Source organism: Canis lupus, chromosome 23 (genome assembly GCF_003254725.2).
Source record: "Canis lupus dingo isolate Sandy chromosome 23, ASM325472v2, whole genome shotgun sequence".
Lineage (NCBI taxonomy): Eukaryota > Metazoa > Chordata > Mammalia > Carnivora > Canidae > Canis > Canis lupus.
The window spans coordinates 31,641,503-31,668,013 of NC_064265.1; the positions used below are offsets into that span (position 1 = coordinate 31,641,503).

Consider the following 26,511-nt stretch of genomic DNA (forward strand, 5'->3'; position numbering starts at 1 on the left):
TGTTGCTGATCACTGGACAGTCGCTCAGGCCACGTGGAGGCCGAGGCAGCTGGGTGGGTGAAGTCAATCCATCTTAAGGGTCTGTCTCATCCTCCAATAACTGCAGGAAGACCCCATCCCTTGAGGAGAGCACCCTTTGGGATGCTTTTGTAAGTTGCAGATGGAGGAGGTTGAGAAACCACCACGGATCAGCTTCCTTCAACTTTCCTCCCTGGAGCTATCAAAAGTGCTGGGTGAGCAGCACTTTTGGGGAGCAGATGAGCACCACAGAGTGGGACATCTGCTCAAGAGCCTCCAGGAGGGTGTCAGGTATTCCTCTGTATTCCTTGGCATTCTCGATTCCCAGCCACCACCAACCTACATAGGAGGGCAGAGTTCTGCTTTGGGAAATGTATGTGCTTTATCCATCAGTTCAGGGCATCTATAGGGACCACTTGCCAGGTAAAGATGCCCAGGTGGGTGCAAAGGAAAAGGCAATGAGCAAAGGTGGCCCATGGTGGGTAGATTTACAGAGGCCAGCCAGTATGGCTGTGGGGCTTACCACACTGTACTCCCTGGGGTACTGCCTGGCGAGGAGTGGGGAGGGAGTCCCAGAGTCCCAGGATACTGGGAAGCAGGGATCTTTGGAGCAGACGCAGCTCTGAAGGTGAGGTAGGGGGGTGCGCTGGGCTGGGTTGTGCTCAGCGAGCAGTTAAGGACCCCACCTCAGGCATGTGGCTCCTTCCCACTGCCCCCACTTGAAATGAGCACAGTTTGGGATACTGGGGCAGGGATTCCCACCAAGGAGTAAGCTGAGAATGGACCAAATCAGGGTCAGTGTGTTGTTCAGGGGCACTATAGTTGTACCAAAGCGGAGTATCATCGAGGGATCTGGGTGGCTCAGTCAGTTAAGTGTCCAACTCTTGGTTTCAGCTCCGGTCATAATCTTAGGGTTATGAGATCGCGCTCCATGCTCAATGCAGAGTCTACTTGTCCCTCTCCCTCTGCCCCTCCTGCCCTGCCCCCACTCAAGTGTGTGTGCTCTGTCTCTCAAATAAATAAATAAATAAATAAATAAATAAATAAATCTCTAAAAAAAAGTGGAGCTTTTTTTTAGCTTTTTAAAGCTCATCTTAAAGGATATAGAATGAAGGTAAACACAGTGTGTGCCCCGTCCTCTTGCCTCCTTTACTTTGTTATGAAATTTTCTTCCTCACCAGAAAAGAAGTCATGGCACTCAAGCTCACGTGTCTTACCAGGTGTGTCTCTACCACAAGCTGGGCCCTCCTCATCTCTGGCTTCACATCCAGCTTGTGAGCCACGTGGATGGAAGGCTGAGAATGGTGAGGACTGGCCCTCTGTTCTGCTGCTCCCACCACGCTGGCCCTGCCACAGCCACTCTCTGCTGCCCACTTGCTGTCCTTCTCCTTGGCAGCCAGTACTTGTCCGGTGGCAGCTACTGACGATGGTCTGTTCCTGGAGCCTCACTTCACAACCCACCATTTATCCTTACTCTGAAGAGTCTTGCAGTGAGGACACTGGTTTAATTAACTTTCTAACCAATTTGACCATACCCTCTATTTTCCCCTGGAATATATATTCTTGTTTCCCAGTTCCATAGATTACCCTTTGAGGAACTTGGCTCCAGACCTCTCATTCTCTTATTTCTTCTCCCATCCAAATCCTTCACATAATCCAAGCTGTGCCTCTCGTCCACCTCTTGCAGGATATCTTCCCTGATCATTCCAGGCTCACCTGTTCCTCCGTCCTTCCCAGGGCCCTGCTAGTCTGCACCAGTTAGCTCCAAGGATTCTTTTGGAGACTGAGGTGATAAAGAACATTTTTCAGGACAGTCACAAGCCCCAGGGTCATGACTTTCCAAGAACCTGATCACTACTTCCAACCTCTGCTGTCACTTGCCATAATTCCTCACTCCCACAGCCCCAGTGCCCCTGAACTCTGGGGCTCTCTGACTCTCCCAAGTCAGAGAATTTCACAGCCTTCAGGCCAGTGCCTCAGCTAGCTCACCCCCATCCCTGATCTCACCTTCAGGCCCAGGAACCACCCATCAGCCAGCTCAGGGCTTGCAGCAGCCCTGGCCATCCATTCACTGAACAGATAGTGAGTATTTACAGCATGCCTGGGCCTGAGGATATAGGTGTGAACAAGATAGACCATACCCCTGGGATCATGGGAGAAAGATGCCATTCCTGGCTGGATTAATTCCCTAGGACTACCATATAAAATCATGGTAAGCCGGGTGCTTAGAACAATAGAGATTTATTCTCTCACCGTTTTGGAGGCCAGAAGTTGGAAATCAAGGTGCGGGCCAAGGTGATTCCTTCTGGAAGCTCTGAGGGATAATCCCTTCCATGACTGTCTCCTAGCTTTTGGTGGTTGCTGGCACTCCTTGGTACTCTTTGGTTGTAGCTACATAAATTCAATCTCGGTGGTGATAGGAGCCTTGTTGTGTCCATTACCTCCCAGCTGCCCTCTAGGCTATGGAAGGTGCATAGAGCCTTGCCATTTCCCCATGACTCCTGGGCAGGCCTTGGCCTGTTTGCAGTCAAATGCTCTACCACTGAGATATACCCCCGGCCTGTTTGAATTGAGCATCTTGCTCTTGGCTTCCCTTATGAAGCCCCCTTTGCCCATCTGCTGACTTCTCTCCTTCTGCCACCTGGTTTTGCTATGTTGCATTTTCTCTCAACTGATCTCCTTCATTGTGCCTTTGATTATGGCTCTGTCAGATCAAAGAGGAGTCTTCTCTCAGCCCAGGGCCTGTGGCCCTCCTGAGTGCTCCCATGGCAACATGTCTCTGTGGATGTGCCAAGTCTACAGACCCCCCAGCTGACAGATAAACTAATTATCCATGTTTCTCTGAAAATTCAGTCATGGTGAGTGCGACCTGGGCTCCCTGTATTTCTCCTGTTTCCCTTCAGACCTTCTAGGAAGGACTTAAACTCTGTCCTAAATCTGGTAGAAACCAGTTAGCCCATGAGGATGGCATCATAGACCAGAGTTAGGCTAGTCATCTTCCATGGGTATACTCTGCCTAGAATACCTATAAATGTAAACCATATTTAGTTTTGTTTTTGTTTACTAAATATCCCTGGGGTTGCAGCTGGTGTCTTTCTGGTGTTCTGAAGGGGTCACACAGACTTCTGCAGAAGTCTGTAAGTGTGCTGATAGCTTGAAAGCCATTTTATTATTGTATGCTAAAATAATGAATTAATTGATCAGAAATTACAAGAACAAGTTCAACTTTCACTGAACAAATTATGTTAGCATATTTGTCCAGGCCAGAGTCCTTGCCTGTCTAGATGATGGGTGGGCAAGCAGTGGCCTGTTTTCATGCCGTAATAGCAAGGCAGATTTACATGAGTGCACCAGAAACCTTATGGCTCACAAAGCCTAAAATATTTACTATTTGTCCCTTGGCAGAAAGTTTGCCAACTGTTAGCAAAGATTATTATAGTGGACATCATTTAGCCCAGCTCCTGGATAGTAAACTAAGGCCACCTGGGAAGGGTGTGCTCCTGAGTAGGCTGGATGACTTCCTGTAGAATGATGTTCTTTTCCAGCCAAGATGGTGTATCATCTTCAGAGATTTAGGGAATGCAAGCCAAGACTCAATTAATTGATGGTGCTATGGCTAGTGTGTATAGTAAGATCTCAAGCAGTAGGGCACATACCTATCTCTTAGTAGTCTTTTGAAGATGTGATAATGTCTTTGAAAACATTTTATAAGCTCTAAGGGCTATTTATTAAAGCGTATGTCAAAATCCCCTCAAAAATGAAATACTTACGTATAAATCTAACAAGATATGGATGAGATCTTTATGAAGACAATGGCAAAACTCTGATGAACAAAATTAAAGAACTAAGTTGAGAGATATTCCATGTTCATGGATGGGAAGATTCAATATTGTCAAGGTGGCAGTTCTTCCCAACTTGAGCTATAGATTTAATGCAATCCTTTTTTTTTTTAAGATTTTTTTATTTATTTATTCATAGAGACACACAGAGAGAGAGAGAGAGAGAGAGGCAGAGACACAGGCTGAGGGAGAAGCAGGCTCCATGCAGGGAGCCCGACGTGGGACTCGATCCTGGGTCTCCAGGATCCCACTCCAGGCTGCAGGTGGTGCTAAACTGCTGCGCCACCGGGGCTGCCCAATTTACTGCAATCCTAATGAAAATCCTGACAGGTTATTTTATGGGCATAGACAAAATGATTCTAAAGTCTATATGGAGAGATAAGAGACCTCAAATAGCCAAAATAATATTGAAGAGCAAAGTTGGAGAACTTTAAGACTTACTATAAAGTTGCAATAATCAAGAGAGTGCAGTATTGGCAAAAGAATACAAACATAGATCAATGGAACAGAATAGAGAACCCAGAAAAAAGACCCCCACAAATATAGTCAACTGATCTTTTACAGAGGAGCAAAGGCAATAAAATGTAACAAAGACAATCTTTTGAACAAATCATACTAGAACAACTGGACATCCATCTGCACGCGAAAATTGAAGGATCATGGAGCTGCTATCAAGACACAGACCTTACAGTCTTCATAAAAGGCATATATCTTAATTTTTTATCTAATAATTTAAAAAACAATAATAGATAATATTAATGAGTGATTATTATGGGTCAGGTGTAATGATAAACACTTTACAATAGCATCATTAGCTCTTCATACTACCTTGAGAAATAGTTATGTTGTATCCACGTTACCAGTGAGAAATCTGGGGCTCAGAGAGGTTGTGTGGGTTGCCCAGGGTCACACTGTTATTATCTATTTGGATTAGAACCCATGTCTTCTGACTTCAACTCCAATGCTCTCTTAACTGTACCATAGCTGGCTAGGTAAGGGTCCTCCAAAGGAGGCAGGTATATATATTTTTTGGCTGATTAGTAAAGCTTTGCATCTTTATTTATTTATTTATTTATTTATTTATTTGTTTGTTTGTTTTTTGAAAAATTTATTTTAAATCCAATTAATTAACATATAGTGTAATACTAGTTTCAGAGGTAGAATTCAAGAAGAGTTGGATATAACACAGTGCTCATGACATCACGTGCCCTCCTTCAAGCCCATCCCCCAGTGACACTGTTTCCCCAACCCCCTCCCCTCCTGTGACCCTCTGTTTCGTATGATTAAGAGTCTCTTTTTCCTCCCTCTGTTTTTATCTTCTTTATTTTTCCTTCCCTTTCCAGATGTCCATCTGTTTTGCTTCTTTAATTCCACAAAGGAGTGAAAGTATATGGTAATTTTCTTTCCTGACTTATTTCTTTTTTTTTTTAATAAATTTATTTTTTATTGGTGTTCAATTTGCCAACATACAGAATAACACCCAGTGCTCATCCCATCAAGTGCCCACCTCAGTGCCCGCCACCCAGTCACGCCCACCCCCCGTCCACTTCCCCTTCTACCACCCCTAGATCGTTTCCCAGAGTTAGGAGTCTTTGCATCATTTTTTAAAAGGAAGGGCAGGTGGGCCTAAGGAATGTGGTGAAGCATGAAGAAAACACAGCCCATGTCTCTGGCCATTCCTAGATTTAGCACTGAATTTTGGCTGCTATGGAGTGAAGTTCCACATCATTTTGCTGAAATGTGAACCTAAGATGTAAAGCACAAAAGGGCCTTCCAGGAGGTACACAATTTGCCGTTTGCCATCTATCATCATTCCATACATTATATACATCAGAGCAGCTCTTATGATGTAGAGAAAGGGTGACCCCTTCCTTCCTGAGAAAGCCAGCCAGTAATACTGCTGATGGAAATCAGGAGGAGGTTAAGGAGAATTGACATCTTACAAGAAAGAGAGTACACTTGATTGTATTACTCAATTTGAAAATTAATAGAAATCTTAGAACATGCCCACATTTAGATATTACCAATTGAGTGTCCTTGGGAAATGAGGAATAACCATCCATGGGCCTGGTTACTTCATATGTGCTCTCGCCTCCCACACGCCACAACTTGGCCTTCCCTGTCTGGGCCCCAGACACACTGCTGCCCTTAAATTCAGGGTCTCCTGGTACAGAGTTAGAGACCAGTACGTTGCAGATGTGCTTCCTCCCCTGAGAAACTGCAGGCTGGTATCCTGGCTAAGGAGTTGTTCCCACACTGATTCAGTCACCGGCCCATTCACCCAAATGCAGATGGGCTGCTGGGGCTCTCACCAGCTCCTGGATGCATTCCTACCTCAGAGAGCCCACGGTGCCCTGAGCTGTGTATCCCATCTTCCTTTTTGCAAGCCCTCACCCCTCCTATTGTAAACACAAGATGTGGGGCCTTCTGTGACTGCAACTAGAGACTTCTATGTGTCAGACACAGAGGTGTTAGTATTCCCAATAAATGCATGGGGTGGGGGCCTTGCCAAGCCTCCCAGAGCTCTGACTAGAGAGGCGCTGGCCCTCGTCCCTGGCCTTCCTGGGTCTAGGACGTAGGGCTCTGGCCTTGCTTGCACAGGGGCCCCACGCTCCCCTGGCATCCCATGCGGGCAAACGTGCAGGGAAGGGGATTTGTTCCCTGTGCCTGTCACTCTGCACTGCGTGGAGGGAAATAGGGCTTTTGTGAGCTCTTAAGCGAATCCGCCGGCCCATTGTCTGGGTCTGCTCTCCACAGAACTCCACCAGCGCCCATGAGGACCGGGCGGGGCTGGGAAAGGCCGGATGTATGCCCGGCTAGGGCTGAAAACACTATTCATCCCAGAAACACCCTATTAAGCAGCAACAATGGCACAAAGAGGGAGGAGAGAGGAGCCTGGAACGAGGAGGCAGAGGCAGCGGGCAGAGGGAGAAGGAAGGAGAGGTGAGGGTGGGGGAGGGAGCGAAGAGGCCCAGGGGGAGGGGGTAATCACAGGGAGGAAGGGCACCCACACCCCAAAGAGAGGCTGCTCATCATGTCCTTGGGGCCCCGGGGAAGGATTTAGAGCTCTAAGAAGCCACTCCTGTGGAGACACCCACCCCTGGCATGCTCAGTGGGGTTCACAGGGAATTGATAGGGAGATGAAAGGTAGGCTGTGCCCACCAGGGAGGTGAGTCCCCTTCCCTCCTAAAGCATTTGAAGTCCATGGTGGGCCCTGTCCCATTACGACAGTGCAAATGAGGTAGTAGGCTGAAAGAAGAGCCGAGGGGACCCCGAGTGTGGGGGAGAGAGAAAACTCAGAAGGGTTTATGAGGTTTCCCCTCATAATCCAAAGGGCTGCCAGGGAGAAAGAGGTGGTTCTTTTGGGGGGTCCTTTTGGGGGCACAACAAGGGCCAAGGAAAGGAAATCCCAAGGAGTCAGCCTTCGGAGAGCTGGAACAACCTGAACAGCCAGCCTGGAAAGGTAGTGAATGGCTCATCCTCAGTGGTATGTAAGCAGACACCAAATGATCCACTGATGAGTGCACTGTATCAGAGGCTCAAGCTTAGGATGGTGGAGTATACCAAACTTCTGGAACTTTTTAAAAAAATATTTTATTATTTCTTCATGAAAGACACACAGAGAGAAGCAGAGACATAGGCAGAGGGAGAAGCAGGCTCCCTGCGGGGAGCCGGGCGCAGGACTCCATCCTAGGATCCTGGGATCACGCTCTGAGCCGAAGGCAGACACTCAACCGCTGAGCCACCCAGGGCTCCCTCTGGAGTTTTTTAGACCTTGAGAGGTTCTGAATTGAGAACGATGCTGAGATTTGGGGCCCAACCCCCAGCGTATTTGGATAAGAAGTGATAGAGTGTCCAGACATCTGAACAAGTTATCATGTCCAAGCCAGAGGACATGGAACAGAGCTCCAGGTCCTGAAGCCACTGGACTTGAACTTTCCTCAGGTCGGAAGGAAGAGAACTGCAGGTGTCATTTTTCCTGAAGCCTGTTCTTTTGGTCAGAAAGCCAAGATAGAGAGTTGAGAGGTACCAGCCTCTCAAGGAGACCCCTGCCTCCAACCTGGCAGAGAAATACAAGGCCGAGTAGATGAAGGACTCTCCCCGTGAGCTTCCTCACTGAAGAGGAGGGGGTGACTTCCAGGTGCCCCCCACTGCCAATTGTTAACTTAGAAGCTGCACTTCAGCATCCACTCAAGGAAGAGCCTCGGTCCAGAAAGGCCCAGAGAACCACCTCATCCGTTGTCCACCAGGGGCACTGGGCAGAGGGATAGCCAGGCTTGCACTGCATGCTGATGGCAGAGCCAAGCCTGGACCCAGCGCAGGTCTCCTCTGTGGTTGAGAGCGCTGCCCGAAGCCCAGGACCTCCAGGTTATGCCATCACATTTACCCGGTTCCTAAAGCTACAACGCCAGAGCCCTGGTAGCTGCAGGAGTGTGACAGCTCCTGCCTTGGGAGGTTTCAGGCTCCAGACTTGCCCCTGCTCTCCCTTCCTGCTGTGGGGGACAGATCAGGTGCTCACAGCCAGAGCAGAAGCTGGACTCTGGCCGCCAGACCCGCCGCCTACAGTTGTGCAAACCCAGCAGCCTCCCTTGCAGGCCAACAAGGGGAGTTTTGCCTGGAGCCTCAAATCCCTCTGGAGATATTTCTGCACAAAGACATGCACTGCAAGAGTTTTACAAGGCTCAGGGAGGACATTTGTGGCATTGAGACTATTTGGGACCTCAGGAGATTCTGGAAGCCAGGAGCCAGTCAATGTTATTGATTGGGAAACACAAATAGAAATCTTCCCAGGGCCCTTCCAGACACCTTGGCAGTGAGAAAGAGGCCTTGGGGGCACGAGTGAGAGGCAGGGCTGGACAGGCTTTCCCTGACAAGGAGAAATGGAGCGGCAAGAGGTCCATTCTTGAGGGCAGGAGGCATTTGTGGAGTTCAAGGGCCCTTGCCGGAGGGGCCTTGGGCATCACCCCATCGATCCCCCATGGCTGCACAGCTCAGGGAGGCCTGAACCATGATCTCACAGCTAAGAATGAGCCATTCCCTGGCAGGCTCCTCTTGGGGTCTGCTCTTGGTGGTCCATTGCTTCCATCACTTCTTGCCTCCCTTTGACACTCTGTGTAGTTAACAGTGGTCACATGGTGCAGCAGGACAGGGTTAGACCTGTGGAGAGAGGACACGTTGCAAGCAGTTCCGGATCAGTCCTCCAGCACAGGGTGAAATGATAAAAGCAGACAGTGAAGCTTGCACTGAGTGGTGGCTCTGGATGGAGGCGAGGGTGGGACAGACATGGTGGCTTGAGTCATCAGGAAGGTCTTCTGGAGAAAGAGTGAGTGGGCCTCCACCTTGCTGCCTACAGCCCTGGAACCTAGGGCTGTTTGCACAGCTGGGCCCACCGGTCAGCTCTCCACTGGCTGTGAGTTGCCACTGCCAGGCATCCTGCAGGGAGCCCGTGCAGGTGAGCCTTGTCACTTGGTGTTGCTCTCACAGAGCCTACGGGACACTGTGCCAGGAAACCACAGAGAAGGTGACACAGAACACAGGCCATAAAAGACCGAGGTGCCAGTGGGGGTGAAGGTGACACAGAACACAGGCCATAAAAGGCCGAGGTGCCAGTGGGGGTGGACTGCATCTTCGGGTGCAGGAGGAGAGTGAAGCCTGGGTGGTCAGGCAGGCTTCCCAGAAGGGACGAGAGTCTTCCCAGCTGTGGCCGGAGGAGTTTGGTGGGTGGACAGTTAGGGTGGGATGAGGACAGATTCGGTCTGGGGTGCCTGGGTGGTGATTCTGGGGGCTGCAGTAGGCCAGGCTGGCTCTCTGGAGAGGGAGGGGGAGGCCTCTGAGTGGGGGTAGGGTGGGCAATGAGGAGTCTTGAGGCTGTGTGCAGGGAGAACAGTGGGGCACAGCAGACCCAGCACTGTAGTCTGACCCACAGACCCAGCATAGGCACCTGGAAGAGTGTGTCAACAGAGAGGGTTAGCACCTGGTGGCAGGTGAGCTTTGGAGCAGCCCTAGGGGGCTCTGGTGGTCCCTGGGGACTTAGCAGCCCTAGTCTGGTTCAGGATGTGTCCAGAAGAACATGAGAGCCTGCCTGGGCAGCCCCCACCCCTTCCTTTTCTGACTGGTGGCCCCTCACCTGGCACATCCTCTGAGCCCCTGCCACAGCCATCCCCCTAGGGGTACCTGGATTTCTCTGAGTGCTACCAGTGTATGCAGGGACCCTCGGGCCAGTCCCCATGCCAGTGGCTTCAGAGCGTTACTGTGCCATAGATCAATCCAGGATGAGGGCACAGGAGGGCCTGGAAGGGGAGGCAGACGGCAGCGCGTTTCTTCTGATGAACGAGCTCGGGCCACCATCCGTCGCTGGCCTTCATTAGAGCTGCAGAGAGTCATTTTGCATGGGTGTGTGGGCTCTCCCCCGGCTCTTCTCCAGGGTGACTGATGCCCTGGGGGCCACACCCCCCAAAAGTGAGAGGCCCTCTTTTCTTGTGCGCGAGAAAAGCAGGAGGCAGCAGGCTTATTATGCATGGTCTCTTTCTTTTCTTTCTCTTTCTTTCTTTCTTTCTTTCTTTCTTTCTTTCTTTCTTTCTTTCTTTCTTTCTTTCTTTCTTTTTTTTCTCTTTCTTCTTTCTTTCTTTCTTTCTTTTTCTTTCTTTCTTTCTTCTTTCTCTTTCTCTCTTTCTTTCTCTTTCTTTCTTTCTTCCTTTCTTTTTCTTTCTTTCTTTCTTTCTTTCTTTCTTTCTTTCTTTCTTTCTTTCTTCTTTCTTCTCTCTCTCTCTCTCTTTCTTTCTTCTTCTTCTTCTTTTTTTTTTTAAAGATTTTATTTATTTATTCATGGGAAACACAGAGAGAGAGGCAGAGACATGGGCAGAGGGAGAAGCAGGCTTCCCACTTCGGGAAGCCCGACCCTGGGATCATGACCTGAGCTGAAGGCAGACGCTCAACCACTGAGCCACCCCGGTGCCCCTGCATGGCTATTTCTTATGCACCACTGGTGCCCACTCACTGGCGTGTCAGAGTGGCTGGGGTGATCACATTTCATCTCCATCAGAACTCGTGGTGCTGGAGGGCTGGAAATGCCGGGCTCCTCAATTTTAATCGTTCTTTGACTTTCCTCACACAAATGCAAATAGGTGAGCACTGAGCATCATTGCACTCCCAGCCAGGCCTGCACGGTCGGTGGTGGGTGTTGATTTAAATGATGTCCTTGGACCACTGCATCCCTCTGTGATTCCCTTTTCTCTCCCTGTGCCTTCTGTGTGTGTGTGTGTGTGTGTGTGTGTGTGTGTCTCATTGCTGCTGGGTGGGGCAAAAGGGCAGGTTCATGTTGTTGTCAGGGAGGAGTCTGGGTCAGGAGGAGGTGAGGCTCAGCTTCAGGTCTGGTTATAAAGGCCCCAGGGATGCCTGATGGCCAGGGAGTGGACAGGGCAGCCAGCAGTCAGGCCTGGGCCAGAGGCAGCCTCGGAAGTCTGCTTTGCCTTTGCATGCTCACGTGATCTGGTCAGTGTGGCTTGTGCCTACAGGTGTTTGATGCCCAAGAGATCTGGAGATCCCTGGCCAAGGGTGGAGACCCCTGGTTTTCTTCTTGGTTCTCTGGCTGTGGCATATCTTCAGGATCTGAGAGGGTGTTGGACCATCTTAAAGGATGAGGGAATACAGAGATCAGAATGGAAAAGAGAACTGAGATGGAAGGAAAAGAAGACAGAAGAAGAAATTTGGCAAAGGAAAGACTGTGAATGTTTGGGATTTTTGTACCCCAGATGGAAGGCTTTCACTCTCCCCCTACCCTGTTCCTGTTTTGTCTCACCTGTGCAGGCTTCTCCTTCATTGTAGAATGGCTGTCAGTCCTGGCAGCCCAAGTCCCGCATCTGCCACTGAGCCATGCGGAGACAAGAAGTTGTGCCCTGGGTGGGGAGGCCAAGGTGGAGAACACACAGAATGAGTAGAAGCTGTGCAGGGGCACGGGGAGGGGGATGCTGTGGGAGTATGTGGGTCACAGGACAGACACTGTTGTCATCCTGTCTTTGTTCTGAAGAACTACCTCCAACCCTGCCCCCCTTGGGAAAACAAGGGCAGTGGAGCTGCTTGCCACCCCCTTCCCAAGGGCTGTGGATACAGGGAGAGACCCTTGTCTTAAGTTCTTGGTGGCCTCCTCAGAGGGAATCTGAGATAGTAGATGGGAGAGGAACCCATTGCCTTGCACTGTCACGGGAGGGGAGCAGGGTGCAGAGGAGGGCAATACTGGGGGCACTGGGCTTGGGGTGTGGCTCGTTCATCCATCCCTTCCATGCCAGCCTCACATGCTCTGCATGAGCTCCAGGGCACTGAGAGGAACCCGGTACCCAGAAAGCCCAGCGCTGCTTTCTGGGCTTCACCTTGTTTCTGGGGGTGAGGCGGGGGAGCCACTCGGCAATCCGGGCTCCTTCTTGTTGGCCTTCCCCATTGCTTCAGACCCAGCAGGGCCACATGGGGTCCAGCTGGTCCTCCCGGCGGAGCCCACAGGACAGACATTTAGCGAGCTCTAGCGGAGGCTGTGGCCCTCCCCAGGTCCCTTCAGGCACAGCATCTGTGGGGGGAAGGAGGCTGCAGCGGGCCGCCTGTCTGTGGTTGGGCAGGGGGTGGCTGAGGAGACGCTGATGTGGTTGGAGGTTTAAATGTGGCTTCTCCATCAGCTGAGGCTGCCAGGGCCTGGTGGAGCCAAATGCATCCTTCAGAGGGGCCTTAGGGTGGGAGACTGGTCGCCGGCCCCGCAGTCTGGGCGCAGCTGAGGACCTCGGGCTGGTGAGAGACTGCGCTGTGGTGAGAGACACCAGGTGAGGGACACCCAACATGGAACCTAACCACAGCCTCTGTGTGGGGACCCCTATGACAGCTTGCCAGAGGCCGCGAGAAGCCCTTGGCGAACAGTATCTCATGTTACCTTCATGCGGGGGACGGCCAAGCATGAGCTGTGGGGGTCCCAGTGACTTGCTGCTGAAGGTCGGACAACCGGCTGGCGGTGGAGCTATAACCCCCCACCCCTGGGTGCGTCCGATCCAAGTCCAGTGTGACCAGGACTCGGCCACTCTGCAGGCACCCCCTCCTGCGTGCCGTGCCGGAGGATGTGGCGGGAGAGGGACGGGAGACGTGGCGCTCCCCCCCGTGGGCTACTGACACGGGTCCTGAGGGTCAAGGGGGGCCTGGCAGGAGCACGTGGCAGCCCAGAGATGCGGCTGAGGGAGATGAGTGAGCACAGCAGCGAGGTGGCAGGTGCCTAGACAGCCACAGTGGTGGGGCACCTTCCATCCCAAGGCCTGAAGGGCAAGGGGAGGGACCCCGTAGGCAGAGGGGGGCACCAGCCTCTGCCCACTCGGGACGGAGGAGCCAGGGATGTGCTCCCGTGCTGAGGGGCCCAGCTGGTGCGGTCCCTAAGGGGCTGCCCTCTAGGAAGAAACAGGGAGGAGAGGGATCCCCACAGGATCTGGACAAGCAAATGAACACTGTTCCTTGCCTCCTAGGAAGGATGTCCTTGAGGGAGACACCAGCCTTGTCTGTGCCTATATTTGCCAAACTCTCAGCATGCGGCCTTTTGTTGGAGAAAACCTTACAGCTTTATCCCCGGCATCTTACCCTCCTCTTGTGGATTGAATTGTGCACCCCTAAACACACCCAAAAAAGGTTGTATTGAAGCCCTAACCCCCAGCACCTCACAATATGACCTTATTTGGAAATACGGTCATAATGGATGCAGGTAGTTAACATGAGGTCCTGCGGAAGTGGGATGGGCCTCTAACCTAACTTGACCGGTGTCCTTGCAAAACAGCCATGTGAAGACTGAGACACGCAGGGACAAAGCAGAGATTGCAGTTATGCAGCCGCAGGCCCAGCGGCACCAAAGTTTGCCAGCAAACCACCAGAAGCTGGGAAAGATTCTCCCTGACAGGTTACAGAGGGAACGTGGCTCTGCTCACACCCTGATTTTAGACTTTTAGCTTCCAGAACTGAGGCAATACATGTGTGTTATTTCAAGCCCCCCCCCCCCGCCCCACCCCCGGTGGTGGTACTCTGTGGCAGCCTTGGGAAACTAATACATTTCCCAAGAGAGTTGCCCTTTGGTGTCTTGCTATGTTTCTTCGAGAACACTCTAAAGACCTAAAAGCCAGAAGTTACCATCTGATGCCAGAGAGGAATGGGATCCTCTCCAGCCATATACCATGTCTGGGGCCAGGGTGGGCAGAGAGGGCCGCCCTTCAGGGGCTTATCTCCAGCCCGTTCCAGCTCCCCAGCTGCACTGCCCATGCCCTGTCCCCATGCTCTGGTCTGTTGCCCTGTGACCCTTGGTAGAGCCCTCGGAGGGAGGGCAGTCAGGGGCCTGGGTACATGTTCTCAGGCTGTTCTCAGGCTGTGCCCCGTGTAGATCAAGTGCAGATGGAGAGCTACCCCAACTCCCTGAGGCGTGCTGCTGTGTTGTGACCCGTCTATGTATGCTGTGGCTTCCTTCTGTTTATGGTAATTAATTGCACCTTGGAAAAGAAGAGAAACAGAAAGAGGAGGGGGGCCGGTTACTGCACTGATCTGCACATTCCTTAAAAGAGCAAATTTCACAGTTTGTATTTATCATTTAAATGCCTGTTCTGACTCAGTCAGTCCATCAGTCAGCAGATGGGTTGGACTGGCTCATCTGTTTACTCGGGCTTGTTTCTCTTCCTTACCGGCCACCATGACACATCCATCAGCGGAGACTTCTCTAATAATAGCTTCTCTTACCTAGCATTTTACACTTGGCAAAGACAGTCAATGAGTGTTAGTCCAATGTTGTTGTTAAGAATATGCAGAGAGCAGCTCTCTGGGCATGGTCTGGCTGGCTCCTGGGTGCAGGCGGGGCTGCCTCTACCCGTGAGGATCAGGCTTTGATGCTCAGACGTGACTTCCTTGGCATGTCAGTTGTGGCACTGGGACTAGAACCCAGGACTCCAGAGTTGCTTGAGTGTTTTGCTCAGCGTGGCCGTGTTGCTTTTGAACCATTTACATTGGCACCAGGTGGCTGAGATGGGAGCTTCCATGGAGACATCAGTGAGGAGGTGATTGCTGTAATCCCCGTGCATGGTGGGGTGGGGGTGGGGGTGAAGCCCTGGACTCAGATAGGTGGCTGAGAATGCGATGGAATGCACAGCTGCGGAAGGTGCTGCAGAGAAAGAGTCCCTGGGGCATGGCAAGTGATGTGATGAGACTAAGGGGAAACAGGGAATCACAGCTAGATGCCTCTGAGGCTTCCCTCCTGGACTCCAGGGAAGGGTGGTTTGGAAAGCTTGGGTGGGGGCAGTGTGCACGAGAGGATGTGTGGTGTAGAGAGAAGATTTAGTTGGGCTGGACACACGGGATGGGATGCGCAAGGCTTCCTTGGAATACTTTCTTGCTTTAACCTTTTGTAGCTGTGCTGGGTCCAGGCTGGTGATGCCAGAACATGGGTTCTTGAGGCTGGTTGGTGTCCTCAAGAGTTCTCACTCAACCAGTTCACTCCAAACCCAGAGCTGGCAAAGTCTCTGTCTCCCTTGGTCCAAGGAGGCAGCTTGAGGCCAATTCCAAGGGGGTAGGGATGACATTCCAGGGAGGCTGGCCAGTGCCAGCAGCGGGAAGTGTGGGCGTGGTGTGAAGTTGGGGGTTGGAAGCTGTTGGTTCTGGGACTCTGTCTCAGGGACTGAGCATCCAGAGCAGGGCCACATGGGCACATGGAGGCAGGACACAGCTGTGAGGAAGGTCAGGGAAAAGAGCCACATAAGAACTCTGCAGGGAGGCTGGGCTGAGTCCTTGGCAGGCTGCTGTGATGGATGGAGCAGGGCCAGGGGTGCGGGCACCATAGTAGCCAGGGTGGTGGCCGGAGCGCATGGGCTCCAGGTGGTGCTCGGGCTGCCCTGCTGAGCCCAGGTCTGGAGGGCAGCATGGGCATCCCCTCACTGTGGTCAGGGCAGGGGTCGCCAGCACATTCTGGTCCTCAGCACACTCTGGATGTGGGCGTGGGGGAGACTGTTTAATGGCTATCTTACCTGCCAGTTCACACTCGGTCGTAGGGCAGGGATGTGTGTGTGTGTGTGTGTGTGTGTGTGTGTGTGTGTGTAGATGTGTATGTAGGGGGTGGTGACCCCTGTGCTTTCATCAGCCAGGAGTTGGGGAAGGAAGGAGGCAGTGCCAGCTGTCTGCCAGGCTCCAGTACCCCTGTCATTTTATTCAGTGCTCACAGCTGTCCCAGGGATTCCTCTCTCCTGCCGTACACTGAGGCTGTACATGCAGATTTATCCGCATGGTTATTTGATTAAGTTCTGTTTCCCCGCTTGCCTGCAAGCTCCCTGAGGGGTGAGATGTCCGTCTATACCCTCTGCTCCTTCTCTGATGCCTGCGCAGAACTCACTCCGCCCCTAGCAGTTGCTCAGACAGCTCTTTGCTGAACGGATACCGGGGCCACTTTATACCATTGCGTTTCAGACCTCTCCCAACCATCCCAAGCCCTCGCAAAGGCTCTGGGAGGGAGTTGGGGCTTCAGTGAGCTGCCCCTCAGCTCCTTGTGTGTACCTAACAACAGCTTGGCTCTTGCAGCTACAGCATGGTGTGGGTTCCAGGCTTCAGGAGTTCCTGGGCCCGGAGGGAGTACAGGGCAATGACGCATGGCTGTGCTGGCTCTTCTGGGCTCGGAGGGCCCACAGCCTCACCTCTTCAAATACACAGGAGGCACTGCTCCGAGAAGGCCTGGAAGCCCCGATTCCATCTGTGCATGTTGTTGCATATTGTTACCACCACGGAAGGACGTTGTAAATATTTTCAGCTGAATGTCTGATTAATGTCTCTCCAAAAAGAATGGCAGAGCTGTAAGGAGAGGGGTTTATTTATCTCTCTTTCACCATGATGGGTATCTAATTCATCCCAAATGTCAATACATCCCGAGGTGCCAATCCAGACAGAGACAGTTGCCGCCTGCAGAGCCAGGCAGCAGCTGCCTCTTCCTCCACTCAGAGGGCTCCGACCTGGCCCCTGACCCGGACCTGCAGGCACCGGCCTCCAGAGTTGGAGGGGACACCCTGAGGGTTTCCCTGTATCAAAACCACTGCAAGGAAATTGTTTCCTGGGAAAATGGGTTCTCTCTGCCAGGCTTCTCATGTGCCTGGGTCCTCGGGTTCTTGCTAGCCCAGCCAGCTCTTTCCAGAGGCCTCCTTCTGTCTCCCCGCATGGCCTCCCTCCCCTCCTGCTCAGTCTTCTCACCCTCTCGGATGTTTGGGGTGGCTCCCACTTCCTTCCCATCAACCTGTTTCTGCTGCCGCCCTTGTTGCCTCTGGGTAGTCACTCTGTTCTCTGTCCCAAGAGCCAGGTGGAGCTCTCCATCCTTCCCTCTTCCCCACTACTCACCAGCACCCGGAGACCAGTGTCCCATCGCCCTCTACCTCCACACAGTGTGGAGATGGGCCCACTCATTCCCCACATGCACAAGAACCCCATCCATTCCCTTGAATTTCTGTCTCCTTCTCATGCGCTCAGCCAAAATAGTAAGGCGAGTGTGACTTTGCTTCTTGTCCTTCCCTGGACTAGACCCGAGTCTTTCTAGGGCACCCACCTCTCTGATAGGCTGCTGTATCCTCAACGTGTCACTCCTTGGTCTTTCCAACGTGCAAGGAAGAATGTAGATGAGCTATTATTAGATATTTAATATTGTTGAGTCTTACAGATCTCTTATAGGTGTCTTACAGATAGCACCGTTAGGGTTTTTGCAATAGCTAAGGAAACTGAAGCTTGGCGTGATTAAGTGATAATAATAATAATAGTAATGATAATGATGATAATAATAATAATAATAATGGCATATTTGCAGTGCTTTATCCCCACCCCCTACCCCCAGTCCTGTATATTAGCTGGCTCTAGCCCCATTCGGTGGATAAGGAAGGAGGGAGAGACGGATGGGGATGGGAAGGAGAAAGAGGGAGGGAGGGAGAGAGAGAGAGAAGAAGGAGAGAATGAGTGATGGAAGTGGGATCCGGACCTAGTCTGCCCACAGCTGCACCCACTTTCCCCCTGTGTATGTGCCCTTCCCAGCGGGCAGAGGCCAGGCGGTGGGTGGAGCTCCCAGAGTTGCATCCCCTGTAGGCATCAGATCTGACAGCAACACATGCACCTCCAGCTGGTTGGCCCCCACGCCACTGTTTGAGAGCAGAAGTGATGGTAAATATTTAATTGTGCTTCCACCATAACTTTCTGCCAGAGCTCTCAATATGCTTTATAAATGCAAATGAGTGCTCTTTTCCTCTCCAGGGAGATGTAAACCTCCTCAAATCACTTTTATTCAGCCCCCACCAGAATGTAATGCCATAATCAGGAGCTCTCTGTGCCAGAAAAGAAACTGCCCTTAATCATATCGAGTGGATGGTTTATGGTTCTGTGGTCTTCTGTCTCCACAGCGGGCAGGATGCAGAGAAATGGATTCCTCTTGCTGCAACTTCTGTCCAGTAGGGTGGATGAAAACATTATTTAGAAACAGTTTCAATTATAGCCCTGGAGCAGGTGACTATGAATATAATGAAGTCTTAGATTATATTAATGGGGTTAACAGGACAAACTAGTGCTTGGGAGGTTTAGAAATGAAGGCTAATTCTTATTTTTGATTCTGAACTCTATTTCGCTTGCTGCCACTTCCTCTGCCTCTTTACCACTACTTCCGCTTGGTCCTGAGGTTAAGGCAGGGGTGATGCGTTATTCTGGGGGCTTTTGTGGCTCCTTGGCTTTAGGAGCAAAGCACCCACCCTGACCCCAATGGCCACAGTAGAGCCCCAGAAGCCCACATGTGCCTGGTGGGTGGCACACTGGGGTTTGGAGCTACGGCATCAGGGTGGGAGGCTGTGTGACCTTGCAGGAGGCACTGCTCCTCTCTGCACACTGGTCCCCAACTCTGTCAAATGCATTCACTGGCTCCTGCTTCAGACCCACCTGGCGGAGGCATTTTAATCATGAAGATGAATTTCTGCAGAGCCTCATGGAGTGTCTTTTGAGAAGCATGTTATGTAAATTCGGTGTGTCATTATGATCATTATTAGTGCTGTGGAGTGGAGATGAGGGGGAGAGGGAGGGTTGCTCCAGGAAGGGCCCGGCCTCCCCAGCTGTCAGAAGAATCAGAGGAGAAAACAAACTCAAGAAGTCTGTTCCAGCGCTTACCTTCCTTCTGATGTACGCCGGGTAGGGCTCTCAGTCCAAACCCAAACTCAAACGGGCAAGAAAATACAGCTTGTTATATTTACTCTACTTCTCTCGATTTGCTTTTTAGACCCCCATTCCCTCAGGGTGGCAGAAATGTGACCAAGGTTAAGGACTGGTTGTGTAGTGCCCAATTGTGGAGGAAGCTGCCTCACTGGTCCTGTCAGTACCTGTCCACACCGCACTCATTGAGACTCCCCATAGCCCGTCTGACCCTTGCTTATATATAGTATAGTCCACGCAGGTCCCCTCTGTGTGGTTCTGAGTCCCTTTCATTAGCCCCAGCAGGACCTAAGGCTTCCTCCGCTCTGTCCAAGCCGTATCAGCCTGGTGGAGTTGCTTGCTGCTGTGGTACCATGCTGGCATGCTGGCCAAGGCCCTGTCACCTCCACAGATTCCCACCATCCATTCTCTGGGATGAGTCACTAGGAGACAAGAGCATGGTGAACCTGTTTTCTCAACACAGGTCCTCATTTATCACTTTGATTTTCATTCCCTCCGCCCTGCCCATAGGGTGGCTTTCTTCCCAAACCTTTGGTTTATGCCAGGAGTCATTCCTAAGGGTCCCACAATTTTATAACTGTGCATTCTGCATTCATATCTCCCATCTCCTGCCTAAAGCACTGAACACAGAATAGGGGTGCTCAGGAGAAACAGGAAACAGAGGAAGGAAAAGCCAACACAACTCATGTCTATTTCCCCCTCCTCTGTTTGCTGAGCACTTATACAGTGGGGCCGGTACCTTTGATGCATGTCCTGAGAAATCCAGGTAGAGAAGACACCTCCACCAGCCTAAACGGCACCATTGTGTGAATTTTAAGAAGGTGCCCCTCTGGAACAACTGGATATCCACATGATAAAAACAATTGTACATTTGATTCATATCCCCTACCTTACACAAAAATTAACTCAGAATAGATCACAGACCTAGGTAGGAGAAAAACCTTTGTGACCATGGGTTAGGCAAAGATTTCTCAGTATGATACCAGACCATAAAAGAAAAAAATTGATAAATTGGACTTCATCAAAATTTAAGACTTCTTTTTGAAATATACTGTTAAAGAGAAAAAGATAAGCTGCAGAATGGAAGAAATTATTTGCAAAGTATGTATCAGGTAGAGGACTGGAATCCAAAATATATAAAGAACTCTCCAAACTCAATAATAAGAAATGTGGAAATTGTAAAATCTTGAACACACTGCACCAAATGAAAAAACTACAATGAGATACTACCACGGACTGGTGAAGATGGCCCAAATTAGAAATGACCGACCATACCAAGTTAGTGAGGATGTGAAGGAACTGGACTGTGCACACACTCTGACATATAGCCCCAAACTGGGAATAACAGGTGAACCAGTAGACAAACTGCAGTGTGTCCATACAGTGGAATGCTACTCAGCAACTAAAAGGGATGAACCGCTGATATATACAACACGATCAATCTTTTTTTTTTTTAAGATTTATTTATTTATCTTAGGGAGCATGCAAGCAAAGGAGGAAGGGAGGGGCAGAGGGAGAGAGAGAGAGAGAGAGAGAGAGAGAGAATCTCCAGCAGACTCCCTGCTGAGTGTGGAGCCTGATGCAGGGCTCTATCCCATGACCCTGAAATCATGACTTGAGCTGAAGCCAAAAGTCAGACTCTTAACCAACTGAGCCACCCAGGCTCCCACAACATCTAACCAATCTTAAAAAAAATATATATATCCTAGGTGCAAAAAGCCAGATAAAATATAATATGTACTATATTTATATAAAATTCATATAAAATTCTAGAAAATCCCAGTTAATCAATGTATAGTGATAGAAAGCAAATCAATCATTACCTCAGGACATTGATAAGGTGGGACCCGGCCAGGAGGAAAGGAGGATTTATGAAGGGACAAGACACCTCTGGGAATGATGAATATATTTATTATCTTGATTGTGGTGATGGTTTCACATATAAAATATATGACAGACCTTATCAGATTATATGCCTTAACCATGTGCAGTTTATTGTATGTCATTCCTACCTCAATAAAACTGCTGAAAAAAAACCAAAGAGGCTTTTGGTTTTGCTGCTCAGGAGCTCAGGAGCAGCTTTTGGGGAACAGTTTCCACTGAGAGGTGTGAACTGACAGCGGTCAATAATAGGCTGAAGAGCAAAAAAGAAAAAAAAAAAAAGAGGTGCCTCGTCCTCGGGATGCTTGACTGCTGTCTGCCAGAAAACTGGTCTTGTGAACAGCAAGTGCGTGGTCACTATGTGCCTGGTGATTTTAGTGTGTGAACTGTAGCTACTGCCACGGCTCCCAGCAGCTCCCAGCTGAGTCAGGGTGCCTCTTTCCCTGACTGGCCGGGGGATCAGTAGCCAGGAAGCGGGCCGCAGGGACCTGAGAGATGGTGCTTTGGTGTGAGTCCTGGCTGAGTCTTGGGGAAGGGGATGGCATGCATCTGGGCCCAGGGGCAAAGGGACCTGCAGGGAGGCTGAGTCTTGGGAGAGTGATGGGGGCCAGGAGAGTCGATAAGAAACCACCCAAGGGTGTCAACATGGTAGGGGACAGTTGTGGGGAGAAGTGGGGACAGACACATGAGGCTGGAGAAGCAACCCAGTGGGGAGGAAGAGGGCAGAAATACATGGCTCAGGAAGGCCAAGGAACAAATTAAATCTGGCTGCTGGGTTGACATAGCTCTGGAAGAGCCTCTGGAAGAGTATGCTGGGAAGAAGCCATGTGTGGGGGTAAAGTGTCTGGAGCGATGACTTCATCCACCACAGGCGTCTTTTGGGCTTTCAGGGAGAGAGTAATGGATGTAGCATCAGGATACCTGATGGTCTGAGCCATGGCATCCTGAGGAGCCTCTTCCCCTCTCTGAGCCTTAGGTTTCACAAAGAGGCCCAAGGCTCCTGACACTGACATTTACAGTCCTTAGTAACCTCATAAGCATAAGGACCACTGTCTAGCAATCCTTATGACTCACCAGATTTTCTCTTTTGACCCACAGAAACTTTAATGGACACCAGGACAGCTACTGCAGAGCTGGGCTGGACAGCCAATCCTGCATCAGGGGTGAGTGTCAACCATCCATTCTTCAGTCCTGCTGTGTGGTCCTGGGCCTGTAGGATGGCTGGAGGAGCAGAGCCTGCATAGGGCAGGAAATCTGGGGGGATGGAATATAGGTGTGAATGGCTATGTCCCCTGCCCATCCACAGAGAGGCAGGACCAGGGGTCTCAGAGCTGAGCCTGCTCCCTAGTGTGGTGTTGCAGGCCATCTCCTGACACAGTCCTTCAGGGAGCTGGCCCCTAGGTAACTGTGTGGGTATAGGACTAGTGGCTGCCAAGAGCTGGGCACTCAGGCTGGTGGTGCTGATACAGATCAGAAATCAGAAATCTGTGATGCCCACAGGGCTGCCAAGAGGCAAAGGCATAAGGAGAACTAGAGGTCAGAAGGGCTAAGGCTTTCTTTCACCTGGTGCTTGGCTTAGAGAGATATTCTTCATTCATTTGGTCAGTGTTTGTGCCCCTGGTCAAACCCTGTTAATTATAAGAATGGACCAGCTCTGAGGACCTCATGGCCTCCCATGGGTGCTGGAGACCACTATGTTCATGGATAGGCTAAAGGACATCTCTTCTTTGTGGGAGTGGAGAGATCAATAGGCAAGTATGGCCCAGAGCTGGAAGTGAGGAACTTAGAAGGGACACACAAGCCTTTGCAGAGAAGGTGCCTGCTGGTTGGGGTGTACAGAGTATGTAGGAGTTTGACAGATGGTGAATGAGGAGTCTGCAAAGATAGTTCAAGTAGGACCCATAGTCAATTGGAGGGAGAGGGTCATGAAAAGACATGAGAGAGGAGAGTCTGTGTTTCTGAAACATGGCAGGGTATAGACAGTGCTGAGATAGGGCTGGGGTATGAGCTGGAAAGGGGCACGGTGGTAGGACCGTGCCTACCATGCTGAGGCAGCACTGTCGATTCTCTCCTGTAGGAAATGGACAGATCCTGAGCAGGACAATGACATGGTCACGCTTGCTGACAGGACTGTAGGGAACAGTTGAGAGAAAAGCAGTTAAGAGCCTCTCCCAGCTGTCTTGGGTGGGTCGGAAGAGAGGGCTGAAAACAGTCTACTTAGAGGGCTGTTAGAGCAAAGCAAAGGAGGAAGGACTGGCAGCATTTGGCAATGGATGGACTGCCGGCAGGGACGAAGCAGGAGATGGAAGAGGAGAGATGACGTCCAGAAGCCTGGCATGGGTGACTGGCTCCCCGCAGGGCTTGATCACCAGGGGAGGGGGCAGGGGAGTGAGGGGACTCTTCACTCCAGCAAGGGAGCCAAGTCGGCGGGGGCAGGGCAGTCCACGTCTCCCGTCTCCTTCCCTGCCCTTGGTGATCTCTAGCCTGAGCCTGTCTACACCCTGTGGTGCACGTCACAACAAGGCATAACCAGGCCGTGGCCCCCTTTTACTGTAGGGACAGTTCTAAATGGGACACTAGGGTCCCAACAGGCTCTGCCTACTTCCCAGCTCTCGCTGTCTCCCTTCCAGCCCCAATACTTACAGAACAGCCCTCCCCAACTCCCAACCCCCGCCAGGAGCAGGTGTCCTATCTTAGGAGTCAGGAAGACAAGGATTAGGATGGGTTGGTGTTTGCCGAATCAGGACCAGGGGCAGGGGCCAGTCCTGCCCATGCTGACCAAGTCCCAGTCCTGCTGGGAGCACCATGGGCTACGAGGGAACCTTTCCCACTTCTACCAGGAAATTTACGCCAAACCAATGAGGCAGCAACTCTTCAGGCTGCTGGATATTAAGAACTTGCCACTCTTTTACAAATTACGTTATTGTTTGAAGGCCTGTGTTTTCATGAGGCATCGACATGATTTATGGTTAATTTTCCCCTTGATTTTTGTACACACCACCTGTCTTCTTTAAACTTCTGCTCTCCTTTCCCAAGGAAGATTGTCCTTTAGGAAAACACTCAAAGTCAAGTGATGCCCTTTAGAGACAGCAGCTGGCTGGGCTGCTCCATGCTTGCCCTCCCACTGGTTAGCAGCCACGACTCAGCCACCTTTCCCCCATGCTTTTCTCTCAAGAACTTACAGCCGGGTACTTCTTCTCTTCGTGCCCTGAGCAGCTTCAGAGCCTGTCTGGTTTATAGTGAGTGGTGGGAGGGTCAGGCTGGCCCTCACCCAGGGTCGAGAGGGAGGAACAGGGACTATGCTTCCATTTCTCACCCTCTCCCCATCGCCCACTCTTCTCATCCTAGGCTGTTGCCCCCGATTCTCTGAACACCCCAGTGGCTCTCAAGTGTGTGTCCCTATCCCATCTTGCATTGGATGCTCATGAGCATGTCAATCTAAGCCTGGACCAAACAGAATTCACCTCCCTTCCCATCTCCCACCAAACAGGTGGGCTCCATTTTACCACGTCGTAGAGGCCAAACACTGGAGCAATTCTTCTGTATCATCTTCAGGCCCATCTGCAGGGACACCTTCGTTGCATCCCTGACCTCGCTGGGTCCGCATCCCAGGTCCACCGAGGGCCAGGGTACTTTCCTCAGTAACACTTGGCACAGTTACATATTTTGCCTCTTTATATGTTAGTGTTGGGTTAATTTCTACCCCCCTGGCTTCTAGCACCCCTTTGGTCATACCAAAGGGGTAATCTCCAAGGTAGCTGGGGTCCTGCCTATTTGTGCACCATTGGAAATTGACCACCTAGTTCACCACCTGACTTGGGTCCTTGTTGCAAGTTTCTGACCTGGGCAGGTGGGTCGATGACAGTGCCATTCTCAGAGATGGGGGACATGGGAGGAGCAGCATGCTTGGGCAGGAAGAGGCCGAGTTCAGCATCAGACCTGTTGAGTTTGAAGGGCACCCATGGGACTGGCTCTGCCAGTGCTTGACTCGTGAGCAGTGGAATTGGAAGGCAGGCAGCCTCACATCCATGGGAGGGGAGCCTGGCATGGCTGTGGCCTCCCAGGGAGCATCTGGAGGGAGAAGAGGTGACAACTTTGGATGAGCAACCTGCGCTGCAATGTCAAATACAGAAGGAAGAACCTGGGAAGGAGGCTGAGGAGGCAGGAGAAAACCATGAGGTGGTTCTCTCAGAGGAGCCAGGAGTGTGTCAGGGGGGAGGGGGGTCAGAATTGGCAAGAGCCTCAGGGGTTGGGTGGGCTCAGTTACAGGGCCCCTGTTGGTGACTTGTGTGGAGGGTTTCACAGGGGACAGGAGTAGAAGCCAGAGAGCAAGAGTTGAAGGTCAACGAGAGGTGAGGCGATGGAGACAGCACTTCATGTAGGGGAAGGAAGACCACACATGGGGATGGAGGGAACGGGGCTGTGGGTCGTGTTGGCCTTGCAGGGGACGGGATTCCTTTTCTGCTGAAATGGCAGGACAGAGATCAAGGGCCTGCAGAGAGATATGGGTACTCAGGTTTGGTGACAGAAGCCATAAAACAGAAAATTCTTTCAATGATCTATCTTCTCGCTGAGGTTAGAGGCCAGATTCAGACAGCGAGGGTGGGTGGTCATGGGTTTAGGAGGGTGGGGCAGCTTTGAAGGAACCACTGCTAGAGAGCTGGAGAGAGGCATGTTTAGAAGGAGTGTGGTGGCCTAGCTGTGGTGGCGGGCCATGCGTCTGCGACACCTCGATCAGTGGGCCTCCTTCAGTTGTCTGATCATACTGGAGGAAATGTGCTGCTGGAATCATCCTGAGGTGTGGATTTGCAAGCACAGAGGGCCTGGTCCTCGAGGACCAGGAGTAGAGGACATCGGTGAGAGGAGGTTGGTGTCTTGTGTCATGGCATCTATTCAGTAAGAAGAAGAGTGAAGCCACAGCAGTCTGACCACTGTGACAAAGTCTAGGGGCCCAGATGGAGGGGTGGAAGCTGAGACTCATGAGACTGGTGGAGGGCCATAGGCCGTGGACTTGAGTCAGGGCTTGGATTTAAGACAGGTAGAGAGGGGATCGCCCGGGTGGCTCAGCGGCTTAAGTGCCTGCCTTCAGCCCAGGTTGTGATCCTGGAGACCCAGGATCGAGTCCCATGTCGGGCTCCCTGCATGGAGCCTGCTTCTCCCTCTGCCTGTGTCTCTGTCTGTCTCTGTCTCTCCCTCTCTCTCTATCATGAATAAATAAATAAAATCTTAAAAAAAAAAAAAAAAAAGACAGGTAGAGAGTACTTCTGGGTAGTAAAGAGGTCCAGGGAGAGGGGCCAATGTCAGGCATCTGAGAAGCCAGGAGCTTGGGTGGGTGGCCCACATCTTCGTGGGACCCACTGAGGCAGAGACATCCCTCATCCCTACCCTCAAGAGGGAGCAGAGGCCTCAGAGCCTCTCTGCAGTCTGGATACCGAGCACGCATGCTCACGACGGAGAAGGGTGGGCTGGCATTGTTCTGGTAGCCTGAGTGTTCCCAAAGAACTGAGTTTGCCTGACCAGAAGGAGCATAATTCTTCCAGGGGGCCCACCTGGCGTTCCAATGAACCCTATC

The 26,511-nt window shown here is 51.3% G+C and overlaps 1 protein-coding gene across 3 annotated transcripts in view; it reads left to right on the top strand.

Moving 5' to 3' along the window:
- Positions 1–26,511, top strand: part of EPHB1 (EPH receptor B1) — a 474,027-nt gene that overhangs the window by 159,490 nt on the left and 288,026 nt on the right. For all 3 annotated transcript variants that reach the window (XM_035704776.2, XM_035704777.2, XM_025448798.3), the window contains one exon: positions 22,038–22,102. In XM_035704776.2, the coding sequence (XP_035560669.1) occupies positions 22,046–22,102 (57 nt within the window). In that variant the 5' untranslated portion in view covers positions 22,038–22,045. The remainder of the gene's footprint in view (positions 1–22,037; positions 22,103–26,511) is intronic.